The sequence below is a fragment of the Puntigrus tetrazona genome, unplaced genomic scaffold (assembly GCF_018831695.1).
Source record: "Puntigrus tetrazona isolate hp1 unplaced genomic scaffold, ASM1883169v1 S000000746, whole genome shotgun sequence".
In the NCBI taxonomy this organism is placed as follows: Eukaryota; Metazoa; Chordata; class Actinopteri; order Cypriniformes; family Cyprinidae; genus Puntigrus; species Puntigrus tetrazona.
Window position 1 is genome coordinate 2,637,874 of NW_025048355.1, and position 19,453 is coordinate 2,657,326.

At 46.1% G+C, this 19,453-nt stretch overlaps 1 protein-coding gene across 1 annotated transcript; it reads left to right on the top strand.

Moving 5' to 3' along the window:
• Nucleotides 1-993: 993 nt before the first annotated feature.
• Nucleotides 994-17,181, top strand: LOC122335293 (adhesion G protein-coupled receptor B1-like). Its single transcript, XM_043233118.1, is given in 32 exon segments — nt 994-1,387; nt 3,445-4,293; nt 4,877-5,026; nt 5,309-5,404; nt 5,499-5,663; nt 5,744-5,908; nt 6,023-6,187; nt 6,280-6,444; nt 6,532-6,633; nt 6,730-6,836; nt 6,914-7,108; nt 7,200-7,268; nt 7,659-7,767; nt 7,855-7,998; nt 8,079-8,154; nt 8,685-8,787; nt 8,942-8,985; nt 10,393-10,516; nt 11,544-11,647; nt 12,109-12,362; nt 12,954-13,023; nt 13,114-13,180; nt 13,262-13,347; nt 13,432-13,603; nt 13,681-13,776; nt 13,866-13,902; nt 14,167-14,274; nt 14,277-14,800; nt 14,887-14,922; nt 15,031-15,135; nt 15,240-15,290; nt 15,383-17,181. Coding segments are annotated over 31 exon segments (4,599 nt in total). The 5' UTR covers nt 994-1,387; nt 3,445-3,581; the 3' UTR covers nt 15,581-17,181.
• Nucleotides 17,182-19,453: the final 2,272 nt, after the last annotated feature.

The window sequence follows — 19,453 nt, forward strand, 5'->3', positions numbered from 1 at the left end:
ATTAAACTGAGTTTGTGTGTGTGTGTGTGTGTGTGTGTGTGTGTGTGTGTGTGTCTGTGTGTGTGTGTGTGTGTGTGTGTGTGTGTGTGTGTGTGTGTTTGTGTGTGTGTGGGTTGTTGGTGGGTGGTTGTGATCATGGTTGTAATGATCATAAATGACACACACACAGACACACACACAGACACACACACACACACACACACACACACACACACACACACACACACACACACACACACACACACACACACACACACACACACACACACACACACACACACACACACACACACACACACACACACACACACACACACACAGACACAGTATCATCACAATGAAATAACATTAGTTAACATGAACTAAGAATTAAGAGTACTTCATCATTATTAAAGTCTGTGAAGTAACATGAATAAACAGCAAACACTAAAGATGAATAAATAATCTAATACATGTATTGCTCATTGTTTCTTCATGTCTGTTAACAAATGACAGCTAAAGTGTTGCAATGTTTTAGAATAACTTTAACTTCAGAGTGAAAATTACAAAGAAATGGCAAGTAATACGCGTGAAATAGAAAAGCTAACAAAAGTTCACTGGTTTAAGGTTCCCTCAAAAAACGAGACTAATGCATTTTAATAAATGTTTGAATAATGTCTGAAAAGGTGGTGTTTAGAAATGCAGTCGGGTCATCATATCGTGTCGTACTGTTGTTGTTTCGACGCGTCTGATTGATGGTTGCTCGTGTGATGTGTGTCAGTGGTATTGATTAGTGTGGGCAAACAGCTTTAATGATGTAACCCTCGCTGTCAGTGAGAGAGCGCCGTGAAGTCTCTCTTTCCGGTCCTGAGCTCGTCTGTGCGCACGTCGCCGCTCTCCTTCGTCTTTCTGTGTGTCCAGTGCGCGCGCGCGCACACACACCCTCTCCCCCGCGCGCTGTCTCATTCACCGGTGCGCGCGATCCACGCAGGGTGGAGGGGTTTAAAAGGCAGCGCGAGGAGGCCACACGCCACTCCGACTCAAACACTTCAGACCACAAGCAGCAAGACTCCGAAGCCGAGAGTACAAGTACCGACCGCGACAGGAGAAACAGCAGACCGAGAAAAGCGAGCCTCTGGAGCTCAGCGTTCGTTCTTCGCCCGTTATTCGCTCGCTTTGACTGGAATACAGAAAAAGCAGCGTTAGAAGAGGTTGGTAGTAAACTCTCTGGAGTTTGGTCAGAGTCGCTTTGTGCCGTAGCTCTTGTGGAAGTGAAGTGCACCGAGACTTGGACACCCAGCCCGGGACGTCTGGACGCGTTTTGCCCGTTCCAGCACCCCGGCATTCCCGCGGAAGACTTTGAGACTGTCGGATGGAGAGCGCTTGTTAGACACGAAGAGTAACTCAGGTAACAGAAGCTGCCGTCTGTTTTTATGCACATGTGATTGAGGATGGTCCGCAAACTTGGTTTGGTCAGTGGTGCTTAACTACCCGATGAAGTGCGAGTCTGGAAGGATGGATGGATGGATAGATAGATGGATGGAAGGATGGTCCTGAAACACGTTTACTTTCGCTAAAGTTCTGCCGCTGTCCACGGTCCTGAAACGCTCCCGCTTCTATGAGCTGTTGCTGTGCTATTCGTCTTGTATTTAGTTTGTTTCTGTCTTTAGTGAAAAGAAGATCGTTTGCCAGAGTATGTGAACTCTTGCAAACGTCTTATCTCTAATGTTTGTTCTTATTTAAGCTTGTTACTGACGCACGACTTTCTACATGCATTTAGTTAACTTTAGTATTTTTTTTAATCATCTTTTAGTTCTGCAGCAGCGCATTTTATAATCAGCCAGTATTCATGCACTCTGCATGCTGTGCTTACTTAAAGTTGTTGCGAACTGATATTTTCGCTCCTCTTTTCAGAGTTTGGCTAATAATGTCTGCAGTGCTTGCGCGAGCGAGCGGCTCAACTCTGCGCGCTCACGCAGTCACTCGTTTGCACATAGAGAGAAAGTCACTTATTTCTTGTCTGATCGCATGTCCCTGCAAACGGCTTTATTGCTGATTTTGCTGCAATGCATGGTTTAACTCAATTGGCATGCAGAAAAAGAAACTCGTGAAGTGTTTTTGCAAAGCGTTCCTCCTGCAGGTGCATGACATTAAGGAGTGCTGCTTGTCAAAGAGTGTGTGTCTGGTCCTTCACGCAGTGTTATTGTTTTGACAGCACTAGACACACACTGAGATGCCTCAGCAGCAGATCTGAGCTCACAGATGGCTCCGGGTGTGTTTGGCAGAGCTGTGTGTGTCTCAGACTTTCCCAGGATTAAAAACAAAGTGTCTGTGTTTGTTTAGATCAGATACAAGCTAACATTCATCCCAGGATCAGACCGGCTCCAGGAACATCAAGGGTTAATGAGCATGCTGGCTTCGCTCGCACGAATTCACATAAACTCTGTGCATCTGTCTCTCCCTCCGTCTCGCTCTGTCTGTCTCTTTCTCTCACACTTCCTGCTGACTCTTCTTCAGCTCTTTCGATAATCAGCTGTTTCCATAACTACAGATGTAATGTGTAATTTCAGCCCCCTATTTGGGGTATAGAAAGAGGTTGAGTGGCAGAGCTGAAGTACTCTCATTTTCTGCAGAGCTGATAGTTTCCGGTTTCTCAAACTCAGCGGAGTGCAGAAAATCAGCCGTGAGCTGCATTAGTGATGCAATTGAGCAGAGCAACAATTTATCCCATTTTTAAAGTAACTATTGAGCTTTAGTTTTTCAGTCTCACACCATCGGTTCAGAAAGAGGAAGGTGATGATGAAGATAAAGGGACATTGGCTCTCCGAAAAGGACCTCACAGCTGCTCTCTCTCTTTCATCTAGCTTCTGAATGAGCCTCTTTGAACGAAAGAGAGCGAGGTGCCAGAAAATGAAGTTCTATAATAGAGCGAGGGACTGTGCTTGGAAAGAGAAGGGTGCAGCTTAAAATGCACAAAGATGCTCCACACGTTTCTCGAGCACCTGTAGCTATGGCAACAGCCAGACTTTAAAAGTTCTGCAATCACTGCAATCTGTGAGGGAGGGGGCATGTGTTCCTGCAGAAATATCCTGCTCTCTCGCTGTGAGAATCTTCCCAGCACTGAACTTTCGTGGGTGAGAGCTGAGTCTTCGCGGACGTCAGTTTGACGCAATCGGCTCTGCCACGTGTGAAAGCGTGGGCAGGAGAAAACGAGAAAGCGATGCGGAGAGAGATTCCTGTGAAGGACACTGTAATTATAGTCTGAGTGTAATGCAGTGCGCGCATTAGCGGCAGAGCTCTGACAGGGCTCTTCGAATGCACACTAATGCTAATGGAGGGTACGGCTCTCGACTAGCGATATGATTCAGATGGCAGACCTGTCCCACTATGATAATTACAATGAATGTTGTGCAGTGATTGACAAGTGCTAACTCTGAGTCCTTTCTGATTCTTGTTTTCCCACAGATATGTCCCCTTCAGTCTAGTGAAGAATCAAACCCTCCATCCGTATTTATCGTAGTGAACACATCAAACCCCTGCCAGATCAAAGAAGCCCAGTTAACTCCTATCCAAAGGTCCACCCGGCCTCCTGAAGCAAGAACATGGAGCGGCAGTTCGTCTCGTTGGCGCTGTGCGCTTGCATCTGCGTGATGTTCTCCCCGAGCATCTCCACTCCCTCTGGGCCAGCATCTGCCACCTGTGCCACGCTGGAGCAAAGCCGCTTCTTTGGTGTGTTCTCCTCTAAGACCGCCCTGCCGTCATCGCCCTGCTCCTGGACCCTGCAGAACCCCGATCCTCGCCGCTACACCGTCTACATGAAGATCACCAAGCCTACCGAGTCCTGCACCCCACGACAGATCCGAACCTTCCAGTTCGACTCATTCCTGGAGACCTCTCGCACATACCTGGGCATGGAGAGCTTCGACGAGGTGGTCCGTCTGTGCGACGCTTCCTCCGCGGTGGCCTACCTGGAGTCCAGCAAACAGTTCCTGCAGGTGAGAAAGGTGACGCCACGTCTGGGTGCGGAGCCCGCGGAGGAAGACGAAGGAAACGACGAAGGCAGCCAGTTCAACGCAGAGTTTCTGGTCGTGGGGAAGAGGAACCCGAGCATGCCAGCCTGCGAGATGTTGTGCCAATGGTTAGAAGACTGCCTGGCCACCAGCACCCACGGAAACCCCTGCGGCATCATGATGACCCCCTGCCAGTGCTGGGAGCCGCCCAAGAGGAGGACAGGTGGCTGCTACAGGGGCGGAGTCTACACCGAGAAGTGCACGCCCACTGTCAGAGACAGCAACCGTGACGCCGAGATCATGAGTAAGTGTGTGAAACGTAAGGTTGCAGCAGCAACTCATTCCCTAAAGAGAAAAGTCGCCTATCGATGCGGTTCTGCGGGAGAAGCTGCTCTATAGCTGCTCTCTGCAAGTCTCCATTAAAGCAATCGATGCCCTGTGCTTGAGGTTGTCATAGCAACCCGCCGGGCTCCAAAAGCACCACATCCAAAGAGCGCCTCGGGAACAAGCGGCAGTTCACCCTTTAAAACCGCCGTCTCATGTGGTGTCCTGGCATTTGGCCTTCAAAGCTTCTCTTTGTTTAGAAAAGGTTTAAAAGTGCTTGTTTGTCTAAGAGACTTTTTTGCCCCGCTGTTATGACGGCTGGCATCAGACCTACATTTATGACAAAACAATGCCACATCGATAGCCAATAAGCTGATTTGACGCCTCTATTATGCCCCTGAAGTTTGCATGCAGATACCATAGCTAACCAGCAGATGTCAGCAGCGTTATCGTGACTCATTCGCAGTGAATGTCCTCTCTTCCACCTCTTCAGCATTACTCACCCACCATGTGCACTTAACAGAATTGATGTGATGAGGCATATCTGTGTGATGTGTTTGCAGAAGGCTGGAACGGATGGGGCCGCTGGTCCGAGTGCAGTAACGAGTGCGGCGGTGGAGTCCAGGTGCGGAGCCGCTTGTGCCAGCCTGAGGACGGAGTCTGTGAGGGGGTCGTAGAGGAGGGACGGGCCTGCAACCCTCAGCCCTGTATCGGTCAGTTCCATCTGAACAAAAACTCTTTTCATTCATGTATAGTTTGTTAGGATAGGACAATATTTGAAAATCTGGAATCTGAGGGTGCAAAAAAAATACTGAGAAAATCAGTAAGTAATCAAGCTCTTGGCAATGCACATATAATTTTGACCCATGGAATGTTTTATTGGCTATTGCAGCAAATATACCTGTGCTACTGATAATGGCTTACAAATGTGCACCGCAGTGAATGCACAAGCATTTTGTCTGATCTTACATGTGGCTTTGTGTTGATTTGTGCAGGTCAAGTACGACAGAGAAGTCAAGGTCTGCGTTCCATCATCGGTCAGCGGCGTGATGCCGATGGAACCATCCTGGCAAACCAGGCCCCACAGAAAGGTGTGTCTCTTTTTTAGCTCTAGAAAGCAGTCCGTATTTTAGTCTGGAAATCGTGGAAGCGTTGTGCTAAATCAACCTCTTTGTTATGCTGCAGAAGAGGTCCAGCAGGACACGTGGTCTTCATGGAGCGTGTGTTCCGTGAGTTGTGGTGAAGGCTTGCAAACTCGCTCCCGTTCCTGCATGACGTCCACTTACAGCACCCAGTGCACCGGCCCTTTGAGAGAGAATCGACCCTGCAACAACACCGCAGCCTGCCCAGGTACTGCATACACACAATGCCTGCATTCATCCGTCTGGGTCCTGGTACTCAGGGATTGATTAACGATGCTGTGTTCGCAGTGAACGGAGCGTGGGATGAATGGGCTCCCTGGAGTTTGTGCTCGTCCACATGCGGCCGTGGATACCGTGACCGTGTCCGTACCTGCAAAATGCCTCAGCATGGGGGACAGCCCTGCCGCGGACCTGTCAAACAGACCAAGTTCTGCAACATCGCTGTCTGCCCAGGTCAGCCGGCCGGCCGCTATTCCAGATCTCAACACCAGATGGCACTGTTTGCCCAAATAAAACAAAAAAAACTGTTCAATAATAACTGTATTGTCTTTTTTGTCATCTCTGTAGTTGACGGTCATTGGAACGAGTGGTCCGCATGGACTCCTTGCTCTGCGTCTTGCTCAAACGGGACGATGCAGAGGACTCGTGAGTGTAATGGCCCATCATACGGAGGCTCGGAGTGCAGAGGAGAATGGCAAGAAACCACCAACTGCTTCCTCAGAGATTGCCCAGGTGCAGTATTCTTGCCCAAATGCTTGCAAGTGCAGAAACGTGCTCCCTAAATATTTTTGTGAATCATACTCAAGTGTGCTGTCGCCCTCTAGTGGACGGGAGATGGCTGTTGTGGAGCTCATGGGGCAGTTGCAGCAAGTCCTGCGGTGGAGGCCAGCAGCTCAGACAGAGAGTGTGTGAAGGACCTTTCTTTGGCGGAGAGCCCTGCATCGGAGATAAATCAGAACTGCGAAGCTGCAACGATAAGCGGTGCCCAGGTGAGAGCTCAAACCTAGTATATTACTTCATTTATGCATTAGACTTGAGGAAGCTTCTTTGAGGGCTTATAAAAATGTGTCTCACAGAACCTCACGAGATCTGCGGAGAGGAGAACTACGGCAGTGTGGTGTGGAAGAAAACGCCCGCCGGCGACACGGCTGCTGTGTCCTGCCCTTCTGACGCCACAGGTACTGATCCGAGCGCTCCGGGTTCTGTGTGAATGTGGGTCATGGCCTGATTTTATTTTATTTCCTCATTAACCCTGCTCTCCCTGACCCCTGCAGGCCTGATCCTGCGCAGATGCACACTGGACGCTGTTGGTCTGGCCTTCTGGGAGAACCCAACTCATATCAAATGCATCTCCAAGGAATTCCAGGACATCCAGACCCTGGTAAGCTCCATCTACTCGTGTGCTTCATCTTGACATAAAGGATGTGGACTGGATTCTGAAGAGTCTTCTCCCTCCAGATGCGTGATCACGTGACCCGGTCTCAGAGCGGTCAGCTGGTGGACGGCGTGTCCGAGGTGCTGTCTAAAGTGAGGATGGCCTCGACAGACAACATGAAGTACAGCGGCGACCTGCTGGCTGTGATGGAGGTCCTGAAGAACAGCACGGAGATCTTCAGAGGCTCCAAGATGAGCCTGAGCAATGCAGATGTGGAGGTACACCAAAAACCACAGCACAGCGACGACGGGAGAGACGTGTGTGTGATGGAAACACTGATCTGATAACACTGTTTTGTTTGACCCACAGAATTACGCTCACGCCATCAGTAACTTACTGCAGGAGACACACAAAGAGAAATGGGACGAAGCTCAACTGGTGAGTGTGTGTGTGTGTGTGTGTGTGTGTCCTCACACATGTACGCTGTGTCTTCATACCAAAAAGAGAAATAGAGAAGCAGAGAAATCGAGCACCCACGTGCCAATCTGTGACAGCCGACACTGCCCACACACACACGTCAGACATGAATCAGAGCAGAGAAAGAACTCTGTGCGTATTTGCAATGTCTTATTTTAGTACTATTTATACACTGTTACAGTATTTGAGTTTATTATACACTCATAAGCTTTATTTTTTCAGCTCAGTACTTCAATGAAATAGTTTTTATTTCGGTTACTTGCCAAGACGAAATCAGTTTAAATTAAGCTTTTTGTCATATATTTGCATTTCGTTGTATTTAAGCTTTATTTTAATAATGCTCTGCTGCAGATGGGCGCAAACATCAAGGAGTTCTTCAGTCTGATCGAGGACTTCATCGACATGATCGGACGCCAGATGAGAGATTTCCAGGACATCTACGAGGTCACCGATAATCTCGGTGAGTGTGAGACGGGTCGGGAGTACGAGGCGGCGGGAGCGTGTGTGAGTGTGTGTTTCTGACTGTGCTTCCTGACCGTCTCTACAGAGCTCAGCATCCAGAAGCGTCCTCGCACCATGACCTCTGACGTGACCTTCCCTCTGAAGGGCTGGAGAGGGATGATCGACTGGGTCCGCAACTCAGAAGAGAAAGTCACTGTGTCCCGCAGCGCTCTGAGTCTAGACGTGCCAGGTACACACACACACACACACACACACACACACAGTCTGGTGTGTGCACAGACACTAATCTGGCTCTGAATGTGTGTGTAGATGCTGAGCAGAGCACTGGGTTTGTCACCGGGATCGTCCTCTACAGAAACCTGGCTCCCATCCTGTCCTTCCAGAGGTACAAGAGTTACTAACTTCACATGAATTTCTTGATGAAACTCACGTTAGGTTTTTTTGTTGTCTGGAGCACAGAAGCGGTCATCAGCAGCACAGCTATATGTGTAGAAATAGTACAAAATAATATATTTCTCTTCATGTATTCATGAACATATTTAATCAATTTCCTACTGGCAATATATATCAATATATATTAATATATTAACTATATTAAGACTTCATTTTTGATTAGTAATATTAATTGCTAAGAACAACTTTAAAGGTGCTTTACTCAATGTTAAGATTCCAGATTTTCAGAACTACAGAATTACATTTCTGATCAGTTTAATACAGAGAGATGCAGATTAGGACATTCACTTCATATAAATAACTATTGTATGATTCAATTTAATATATTTTATTAAATTCATTTCTATTCATAATTTTTTTGTATTGATTCGTTCAGTCTATTTTGTTGGATTAGATTAGTGACGAGTGTAAAATGTGTCTGAACTCTTGATCAATCCGATCGATCGTCTCTCCGTCTCCTAGCAACAGCACGCTGCTCAACTCCAAGGTTGTCACGGTAACGGTGAAGCCCAACCCCGGCTTCCTGTCTGCACCTGTCGAGATCGAGTTCCCTCACCTGCATAATGTGAGTTGCTATGGAAACCAGAGCATAGACGCTGCTCTGTTCAGAGTGTGTGCGTGTGTGTGTGTGTGTGTGTGTGTGCAGTTAAAGACTATGACACAGATCAAACTCCCCCTAACCAGACCTCTCACGCCCCTCTCTCTCTCTCTCTCTGCAGGGCACCGTGAACGAGACCTGTATCGCCTGGGACGAGAGCGAGAGGTGGGTGGAACGTGTGTGTGTGTATGTGTGTGTGTGAGAGAGTGTGTGCTGTCGCAGCTCTAAAGGTCACACACTCGCTCCTGCACTCAGTACAGTGTGTCGTCTCTACACCTCCCTGACAACCGCTAAACATATGCAAATGAGTCTCCGCCCCCTTGCACACATCACTTATGACCTCATGAATATTCACAGAACATTCAAAACCTTCAGTGGCTCTTTTCACCATCTACTGCCTACACACACACACACACACACTTACTCACACACACACTTACTCACACACTCACACACACACACACACTTACTCACACACACACACACAGCTACACTTCTGAACTTTGTTCTCTTTTGTTAAATTAGAGTCATTCATCGATTAGTATGAAAAATATGCAGATATATTTTGAAATAATGTTCATTCAAACAATATTTTGTATTTCTGTATTTAGAAGGAATGTTCTCAGACTGTTCTAGATTCTCTCAAAATTATGAACATTATTTTAGTAACATTATTAGAGCGTTTGTTCATTTTAACTAAAAACATTTTTAAACATTCTGACAGTGTTTTCAGAACGTTCTTAGTAGAACATGTTTCTGGTGGCACAGAATCGACCAATCAGCTTCTAGAAGCACAGCTCTCCGTGACACTGGTGTGATTGTGTGATGGAGGAGTGTGTGTGTCTCACAGGACATGAGCTCAACCACCTGCCATCAGACCCGAGCCAAACACACACACACACACACAGAGAGAGAGAGAGAGAGAGAGAGAGAGAGAGAGAGAGAGAGAGAAGGGGATTTCTGTGCTATCTGATCATTTAATAGTGTGTGAAGATCTTATGAAATACTTTCAGGAACATCTGAACTTTATCTGATGATTTTATAGAAAAGCAGAACAAAGCAATTCATCAGAATTCATGCAGTATTACCAAATACACAGGTATCACTTTTTCTTTTTATGCCACAAAATGTACGTTTTGTACATTTCCTACTATTTGAAATATGTATATATGAAATATGATATATGAAAACTTCATTTTTGATTATTAATATACATTACTAAGAAATTCAATTTCAACTTTAAAGATGATTTTTTTCAAAATGTAGATTTTTTTTGCTCCCTCAGATTCCAGATTTTCAGATAGATCTCAAATATTGTCCGATCGTAACAAACCTGACATCAATTGAAGGATTTTTTTAGATGATGTGTAAATCATATATTCAAAACGTAAAGCACTGACCCATATGACTGGTTTTGTGGTCCAGGGTCACATATATCTGAGAGCATCACTGTACTGTGGTCTGGAGTGTGTGTGTCTGGATGAGCTGTTCTGCTGCTGAGTGTGTGTGTGCGGGGTTTATTTGACAGTGTATCTAACGCCTGTGTGTGTGTGTGTGTGTGTGTGTGTGCAGCGCGTCTCTGCTCGGCTCCTGGTCCGCGCGCGGCTGCAGATCGGTGGCGCGCGACTCCAGCACCGTGTGCGTGTGTGACGGACTGTCCACCTTCGCCGTGATCGCAAGACCGAACCCCGATCCGGTAAGAGTCCGAACCGGACCGTCTGTGTGTGTCGTCGTCGTGTGTGTGTGTGTGTGTGTGTGTGTGTGTGTGTGTGTGTGTGTGTGTGTGTGTGTGTGTGTGTGTGTGTGTGTGTGTGTGTGTGTGAAAATGAAGCGACGCTGCCGTTAACCGAACAGCGTTTATCAGAGCCTCGTTCATCATCGATCATCGCGTGATCGGATCTGATCGCTTTTAACGTGAGTTCAATCTTCATCAGTGCACGGTTTGATTAAAAAATGTCGCGGTGTTGTGATCGATCGCTTCTCATCACGACATCTAATCCTCTTCAGGAATCTGATGATCGATGATGGATCCGATTGTTTTCATTCACGTATTTGTTCGGTGCTTTAATGCGTTCGTGTGATCGGGATCGTTGTTTTTGATCTTTTTGGCGCAGAAGCAGTTGCCATAGCAACCGCATCCGCAGCCCCGCGCTGTAATAATCAGCACCACAGAAAAAAAACAAGGCTGCACTGCAACGCGACGCGACGCGTCCAAACACAACGCTTCCGTTTATAATCACATATGCTGTTTGGACGCGTCGCGTCGCGCAGTGTTAACGGTTCGAAAGACCTGTTACATGCCTTGTTCCTGTGTGTGTGTGTGTGTGTGTGTGTGTGTGTGTGTGTGTGTCTTTAGAGAGGAAATATGATTCTGCAAGGGCAAATGAAGGTGGAAGGCAGCTCCTAATATAACACGCTCATACTGTGGTGTGTGTGAAGTGTGTTGCACTAATAATTTTAGAGGTGAAAATTGTCCACCTGTGGTATAAACACACACACACACACACACCTGCGGTCGTTTAACAGTGCTAATGTGGAGCAGCAGTGAAGGAATGTGGAGCGTCTCTCTCACCTTCACGTCTCCTTCACATCAGCTGCCCTGTTTCTGCCAGTCATTCTGTCCAGAGGGAGCTGTGTGTGTGTGTGTGTGTGTGTGTGTGTGTGTGTGTGTGTGTGTGTGTGTGTGTGTGCTTTGCCTCTGATATTACGGTCTTTCTTCACAGAACATGGATAAGTCTCTGTTGCCGTCGGTTACGATGATTGTGGGATGCGGGGTGTCTTCGCTCACCCTCCTCCTCCTCATCATCATCTACGTCTCTGTATGGAAGTAAGAAACTTGATTTATGGTTTATTATTATGAGTCATTTAATTGCTGTGTGGTTTATCAATTGATTGCATGGCGGATGTCATGAACACATAAATTAGATGTTCACTACTGTACACTGTAAAATAAGTCTAGAAGCATGGTAGCACTATATTTTAAAAGCCAGTTTACAGTATTAACTAGCATGCATGTTTCTAGCATATCGGCCGATTGTTAGTACTTATAGTTAATAATCAGCTAATCATGAGAAAGTGACCAAAAAGTGCAACCAAAACATAAAATATTACAAACTAAAAAGCCATTCATCTCATCATAGAGACCAAAGTAAAACTACAATTGTGTCAAGTTCTCTATCTATTTTCATACTTAAATATTTAAACTAAACTCTTTCCAAACCCCAATTTGAAAAGCCATGGTGTGGTTGATTAAGTTTCATTAATATTTTTTTCTCCTGTTCTTCTCAGGTACATCCGTTCTGAGCGCTCAGTGATCCTGATCAACTTCTGTCTGTCCATCATCTGCTCAAACGCTCTCATTCTGATTGGTCAGACTCAAGCGCGCAACAAGGTCATGTGTACGTTGGTGGCGGCGTTCCTGCATTTCTTCTTCCTGTCCTCGTTCTGCTGGGTCCTGACCGAGGCGTGGCAGTCCTACATGGCCGTTACAGGCCGCCTGCGCAACCGCATCATCCGCAAACGCTTCCTGTGTCTGGGATGGGGTGAGTGTGTGTGTGTGTGTGTGTGTGTGTGTGTGTTTTGGGGTAACGCATTACAAGTAACAAAATCTGGTTACTTTTTTAAGTAACTAGTAAAGAATGAAATATGAGTTACTTTTTCAAATAAGTATCTCCTTTGTTTCTCATTTATTGACTGACAGCTCTTGGGTTGCCAAGTTGAGAGAAATCAGGTGTTGAACATGATCTTACTGTAGTTCTAGACTAAATATCAATATGTATTTACTCAAAAACATATTCATTGTTCCTTAAACAGTCAAATTGAGAATATTATATAAACCTGCAATAATCAAATATGTTAAATAAAACAAACGTATGTATTTAATTCAATTTCATTAAACAGTGTCTTTGCGACTGACTACATGAGAAAACTATTAAAAACAAGCAAACCCTGGCAAGAATTAAATTAATTCAAAAGTAACACACTTCTTTCCTTAAAAAGTATGTAATGTAATTAGTTATTTTGTTAGGGAGGAACGCAATATTGTAATGCATTATTTTTTCCCCAACATTGTTATTTAATTCTGGAGAGTGTCTTGTGTGACAGGGTTTAACTCTCTCTGGATTCTCTCTCAGGTTTGCCCGCTTTAGTCGTCGCCATTTCGGTCGGCTTCACCAAAGCCAAAGGCTATGGCACCGTCAACTAGTGAGTACTTCACATCTTGCTTCCCATCTTTGTCTTTCCACCTGTGCCTTTGTGAGTTTAACCCTGGTGTTTCTTCTTCTTTCTCTTCAGCTGTTGGTTGTCTCTTGAAGGCGGTCTCTTGTACTCGTTCGTGGGTCCGGCGGCTGCTGTCGTTCTGGTGAGGATCCTCTCGTGGTCACTGCATGATCAACCGCACGTGCCGTGCTGAGCCTTCACTGACGTCTCTCTGTGTTTTCAGGTCAACATGGTGATTGGAATTCTGGTTTTCAACAAGCTTGTGTCCAAGGACGGCATCACAGATGTTAAGCTGAAAGAGAGGGCTGGGTAAGAAATACTATACACACCCGATTAAACACCAGTCAGATTGGAGAGTCTGGAGTGTGTTGTATTAAATGCACTGTCCTGCAGGGCGTCGCTGTGGAGCTCCTGTGTAGTTCTCCCTCTGCTCGCGCTGACCTGGATGTCTGCCGTATTAGCCATCACAGACCGTCGCTCCGCACTGTTCCAGATCCTCTTCGCCGTCTTCGATTCTTTGGAGGGATTCATCATTGTCATGGTACACTGCATCCTGCGCAGAGAGGTCAGCACGCTCACAGTCGAAGCACGTGTGCGTTTAACATGTCTTCGTGCCAGTGCTCATAAATGTGTGTTTTTCAGGTTCAAGAGGCGGTGAAATGCCGCGTGGTGGACCGCAAAGATGATGGGAACGGTGATTCCGGCAGCTCCCTGCAGAACGGCCACACGCAGCTCGTGGTGAGCCTGCATGAAAGTATCCTCACGTAATTTGCATTTTACTAATGACGTTTCTAAATCAAAATTCTTCCTTTCTTTATTCGGTGCAGTCTGACTTTGAGAAGGATGCCGATTCAAACCGACCAGGTGAGCATATGCACAAAAGATTGCCACATTCATACATTGGTCCCCAAACCAGTTGCTACAGCCATAATTACGCACAGCTGAATTGGCTAATCAAGCTTTTTAGGATAATTAGAAACTTAGAAATTAGAATTAGAAAGCTTATTTTTGCACTGGTCCAGTAGCAGGATTGGACACCCCTGCTCTAAAGCATAGAACTTGACGTATTCTTATGTTTTGAGCTTATCCATTCCTTGTGATCTCACCTGCCTCTTTGCCTCCCTTCAGGTGGAATGAAGAGCTCCTCCGAGGAGAAGATGCCCCCTCCACAGATGCCCCTGCCCCTCGGCCCGAACTTCCACACCCTTCCATCCAACCCTGGCGGGAAGAGCCACATTCCCCTGTCCCTGAGTACTCCAGCCACACCCTCACCCTGCGGAGAGAGAAAGGTCGTGTAGTTGACCCGTCCTGCGGGAAACCCGTGTACGTGTGCGACAGCGAGCTCTTCAAGCAGTTGGACGCCGATCTGGCCCTGGCTCAGGCCGAGAGCGTCTGTGCGGACGGCAGCGGTTATGTGCTCCTGCCCAACACAACCTCCACCCTCCGGGCCAAACCCAAGGATGACTCCAGCGGCTCCAGCAAGTACAACATCAACACCGAGCTCCCGCAGGCCCGTCTCATGCATCTGAGCGGGACCTATGCCGAACCGCAAGCAGCCTATGCCGTCAAGACCCTCCCCGCCGACCGTGTCAGTGTATCGTATTCGGAGCGAGACTCACCCATTCAGAACATCCACAACATCTCCAGCGAGAGCCACGTTACCAGCAGTCTGGGTGACACATTCGACTCTATGAACTCCATGATGTCCAAGAGCGAAACCATCTCTACCTTGTCTATGAGTTCTTTGGAAGTCAGCGAGGGGGTAAGAAACAAGATTTACTCTTCGCTGAACACTGCATCTCATGATGATGTATGTGACGCTAAAGTCTTTATGTTTAACTCTCACAGAGGCAGAAATCCCGTTACGCAGAACTGGATTTTGAGGTAATTACAGAGTTTTCCACTGTGGAGTTGCATGAATTTAAATCTACAAGAGTGCAACTGTTGTTACAAGAGTGCAGCTGTGTAAACGTTCTGTTCTCTGTCATGTAGAAAATCATGCACACGCGGAAACGCCATCAAAACATGTTCCAGGACCTCAACAGGAAAATGCATCATGCTGAGAAGGACAGGGAGTCACCAGCATCCGACAGCAAGGTGAGCTTCCAAACTAAACACTTCTGTGTAGACCTGATCAGTGCAGACATCCTCGCTTACTCTCATCGATCGGTCTTTAGAGTAATGCTCTCTTCTCTCTGCAGTCCGTCAGATGGAGCGTTTCCTCGGCTGGAAGCGACAAGACAAACCACAGCGTAAGTGTCTCGATCTTTAGACTGCATGTGAAGAACATTTTCTCATTCCAAACTGCAGGGTCTCTAATGCTGTTCCCAATATTTCTTTCCAGGATAAGCAGCAGGGAGCAATGGATCGGTCATGGGAGAGCATGAGCAGGTCACAGGCGTCTCCTCCTGCCTGGGTCCGGAAGGACATGGAGCCACTGCAGGCATCTCCTTTGGATCTCCAGGGCGTGGAATGGGAAAAGGCCGGAGCGACCATCCCTCTGGTGGGCCAAGATATCATTGACCTGCAGACAGAGGTGTGAGGGCACAGCGTTTAACCCTGAACACCTCGGTCTGGTTTTGATTTGGGAAAGAGAGCGGAAATGAAGGGATGAGCATGCAGAGGGCAGAAAGGTAGAGAGGAACCCGTGAGGGGAGCGCTGTACCCGTCTGTCATTTGAATGTGTGTCTCTCCGGCTTCAGAAGTAGCTCTCAGCTCAAGATGACACTGACCTCAGTCATTAGAAGACGTCTGAACAGGGAGAAGGGTTTTCCGAACTCCGTGCATAGAGAGATTCTGGTTGGTTCATCGAGAGCTTTCCCAACACGCTTCCATCTGGTCCAGGAGGTGGTGTGGACGCCCGCCTGTGCCCTTTCATTTTTCCGCAATTCCGTTTCGGAATGGTGTGAATCTTCCCGCAGGAGGCTCGGCCGCTTTACTGGCTGCTCCAGTTTGGCCCTTGGCGGCCCTTCCAGAGCGTTTTCTTCGCTCAAGAGGCCCATGTCTCCCATGAGCCTCTAGGGGTTGTTAGCTGTGCCGAATGGACACAGATGAACTGCCTTCGCTGTGGTCTTTGTTTTTAGCGCTTTGCGTGAAGCATTACTGGACGCTTCCATCAAACTTTGGGGAATTAATTGTACTGAAAACTTGACTATAAAGAGCTGAGCCTTTAATTTCATGATTCCTCCGTTGTTATTGTAACCAGTTATTATTATGAATGTTATTTCTTTGTTCTTATGATTTTGATGATCGTGTTTCTTCTCGTCTTCATACCTGTGTACATCAAGGTTTATTTTTAAGTACTGTATGAAACGATCCGTTCATCCCCGAAGCAGCAGCAGGACGAACTATCCCAGCAGGAGCAGCTGATGTTCTCAAAATTCTGGGTAATGTAGTTGGAGCAGCAGTGACTGTGTAGCCTTGGACTTTTTGAGGACAAGCTGTTGTTTCCTCCTTCGCTCCATTGGATCAGACCACTGTGTTCCCTCCATTGCCACCAGCGGCTCTTTCTACGGCCTTGTGAGCGATCCCCAGCACACGTTATGAACTTCCACAGCGCCAGTGGGAGAAATTCCCAGTGCAGTAGTTATGCCAAACAATAGACTGGCATCAGTGCAATATGAGGACAGATGCTTGATGCCCAAGCAGGACTGACATTAGAATCTTGGTTTTTGTTAACCATTTTCAGAGTTTTATATCATCTTTATAGAGCATATAGAAATCTTTATGATAACACTGTTCACAGACTATATTAGCTATTAAGCGTGAAGGAAAAAACAAGACATTGTGTCTTGCTGCTAAAAGAACTTTCAGGAAAGAAAAATATGATATCAGAGTAATAGCCTAGAGATATATCTGACTGTGCTTCAGGAAAATGCTCTAGAGTTTTTTACTTGATTCCTCCATATTGGCGAGACACTGAACCCTCGGTCGTTTGTACGGTCTCTTGTTTTATAAACCTGTTAGTCTCTGTGTGTGTGCTGATATCCTTCCTCACGTCTCTACATTCTCGTGAGGTTCCCGATGTCTGTCTGAATCTCCAGCACCAGAGTCTCTGTGTATTTCACTTCCTCTTGTGATTGTACAGTTTTAAGAATAGGCGAAGGTGTCTCATTTCTAATAAAATAAAAGAAATAAACATTACAGTGTCTGTTCTTTACTTTCCTGGATGGAAATCATGTGTCCGCTACCAACATCATAATAACTGTTGGGTTTGCTGAACACACCCCCTCCACCTGTCATTGGTCTATCAAACATCTCAGTCCTGCGCCAAACTCACATGATTGGTTGAGTAGGAAGTTGAGAAATTGGGTATTTGAATCAAACTATAATCTATGTTCTGATGAACTACCAATGACACCCCATAGGTACATACTACAGCTTTAATGGCAGTAGTTTAAGAAAAATAAGATGTCTTGTATTCTTGCATAATGTATGCCTGTGAGTAAACTTAAATGATCATCATATCAAAAACATCAATATCAAAATAGTTTGCAATTATTTTACCCAGAGGGCTTGTTTCCATTCAGCAACACTTTACACAGCAGCACAATAAAACAAATGACTAACCTATCTATAATTTGGTCGTTAGCATCTTTCAGGAAATGAGCCTGTTTGGACACAGCAGGCGTTTTTCAGCTCATTACAGATAAAACAAAACGTCCTTTGTTTACAGGATCTCTATTAATATAAAAGAGCGTAAACAGACCAGACCTGCTAGACATTGCAGAAAACTCATTATGTCAGTTGTATTTAATTCTAAAACATATGGTGTTCTGAGTCATTGTTATGCAGTTTCTAGGGTGCCCTCGGTCGTTGCTATGTAGTTGCTAGAGCATTCTGAGGAGTTGCTATGCAGTTGCTAGAGGGTTCTTGGTGGTTATATAGTTCCCCATGCAGTTTTAAATAGTTACTGTTGGTAGAGTGTTCTTGTTACATACAATAGTTGCTAAGGTGTTTTAAGTGGTTGCTATGTAGTTGCTATGGTGTTTCAAGTGGTTACTATGCAGATGCTATGGTGTTTTGAGTGGTTGTTATGAAGTTGCTAGGGTGTTTCAAGTGGTTGCTATGTAGTTGCTATGGTGTTTCAAGTGGTTACTATGCAGATGCTATGGTGTTTTGAGTGGTTGTTATGTAGTTGCTAGGGTGTTTCGAGTGGTTGCTTTGTAGTTGCTACAGTGTTTTGAGTGGTTGTTATGTAGTTTCTAGGGTGTCGCGAGTAGTTGCTATGTAGTTGCTACGGTGTTTCAAGTGGTTGTTATGTAGTTGCTAGGGTGTTTAGAGTGGTTGCTATGTAGTTGCTATGGTGCTTCGAGTGGTTGCTATGTAGTTGCTAGGGTGTCGTGAGTGGTCGCTAGGCAGAAGGCAGAAATGGAGACACACCATGTGAATGATCAATTTTCACTCATGAAGTATTCCTGTAGTGATGGTGAAGTGATTATGATGATGAAGGTGACGATGATGGTGATCTATTCTTTTCATCTATCACCCTCTCCATATGCTTCCCCTCATTGTTCATTTCCGTCCCTTTGTTTGAGTCAAAGCTCGCGTGTGTCATACATTTAGTCAGTGGCATTTAGAGCGCGACCCATAATGCACTGCATCGCTTCTCGAGCTGGATGTAAATGCTGAATGCTCTCTGTGCAATGGGAGTAATTGTGTGTAGGGCTGTTATTTCATTCCTCATGATGGTATGAATGTGCCACTCAAAAGCTTTGTGTGGGTTTTTGTCTTGCTTCTCTCAAGCCAAGAGAAGGTAATTGCTCTGTTGAATATTGTGAGTCACATGATGGCGCTGGCGTGAATGAGAAAGTGGGCGCTCAGGGATTACAGCTGCGCTCCTGCGTCACTGAAATGCCAGCGGACTCAAGAGTGCAGTTCAGCTCCGCGGGGAACAGCTCTCAGCGGCTGGGGACTCGACCCAAACTACTCAAGCTCACTGCGGTCTGTCTTCAGCTGCTGAAGAACACCACACTCGTATTCATCTGTGTTCAGTTTGTGCTGTCCGCCAAGTCACTCATCATAACAACACCCTGGCACCCACAGAGCAATTACTCAGGAAACCCTAGCAACAACATGCCAGTCGCCCACAACACCCTAGCAACTACAGAGTAACCGCTCAGAATACCCTAGCAATATATCAACTATACACAACACGCTAGCAACCACAGAGCAACTACGCCCTGGCAATCACACGCCAATCATCCACAACACCCTAGCAACCACTCTGAAAACCTGTGTTGGGCACGTTACTTTAAAAAGTGTAAATAGTAATTAGATGCTTTTTACACTAATTAAAATATAATTATTTAAGTGTACATAGTATTTTCTGCTGTACTACTTATTACAAGTGGAAATTATCTGCACCTCGATATTGAAGTACATTATAAAACAGAAGTTACTGAGTCTAAATGTT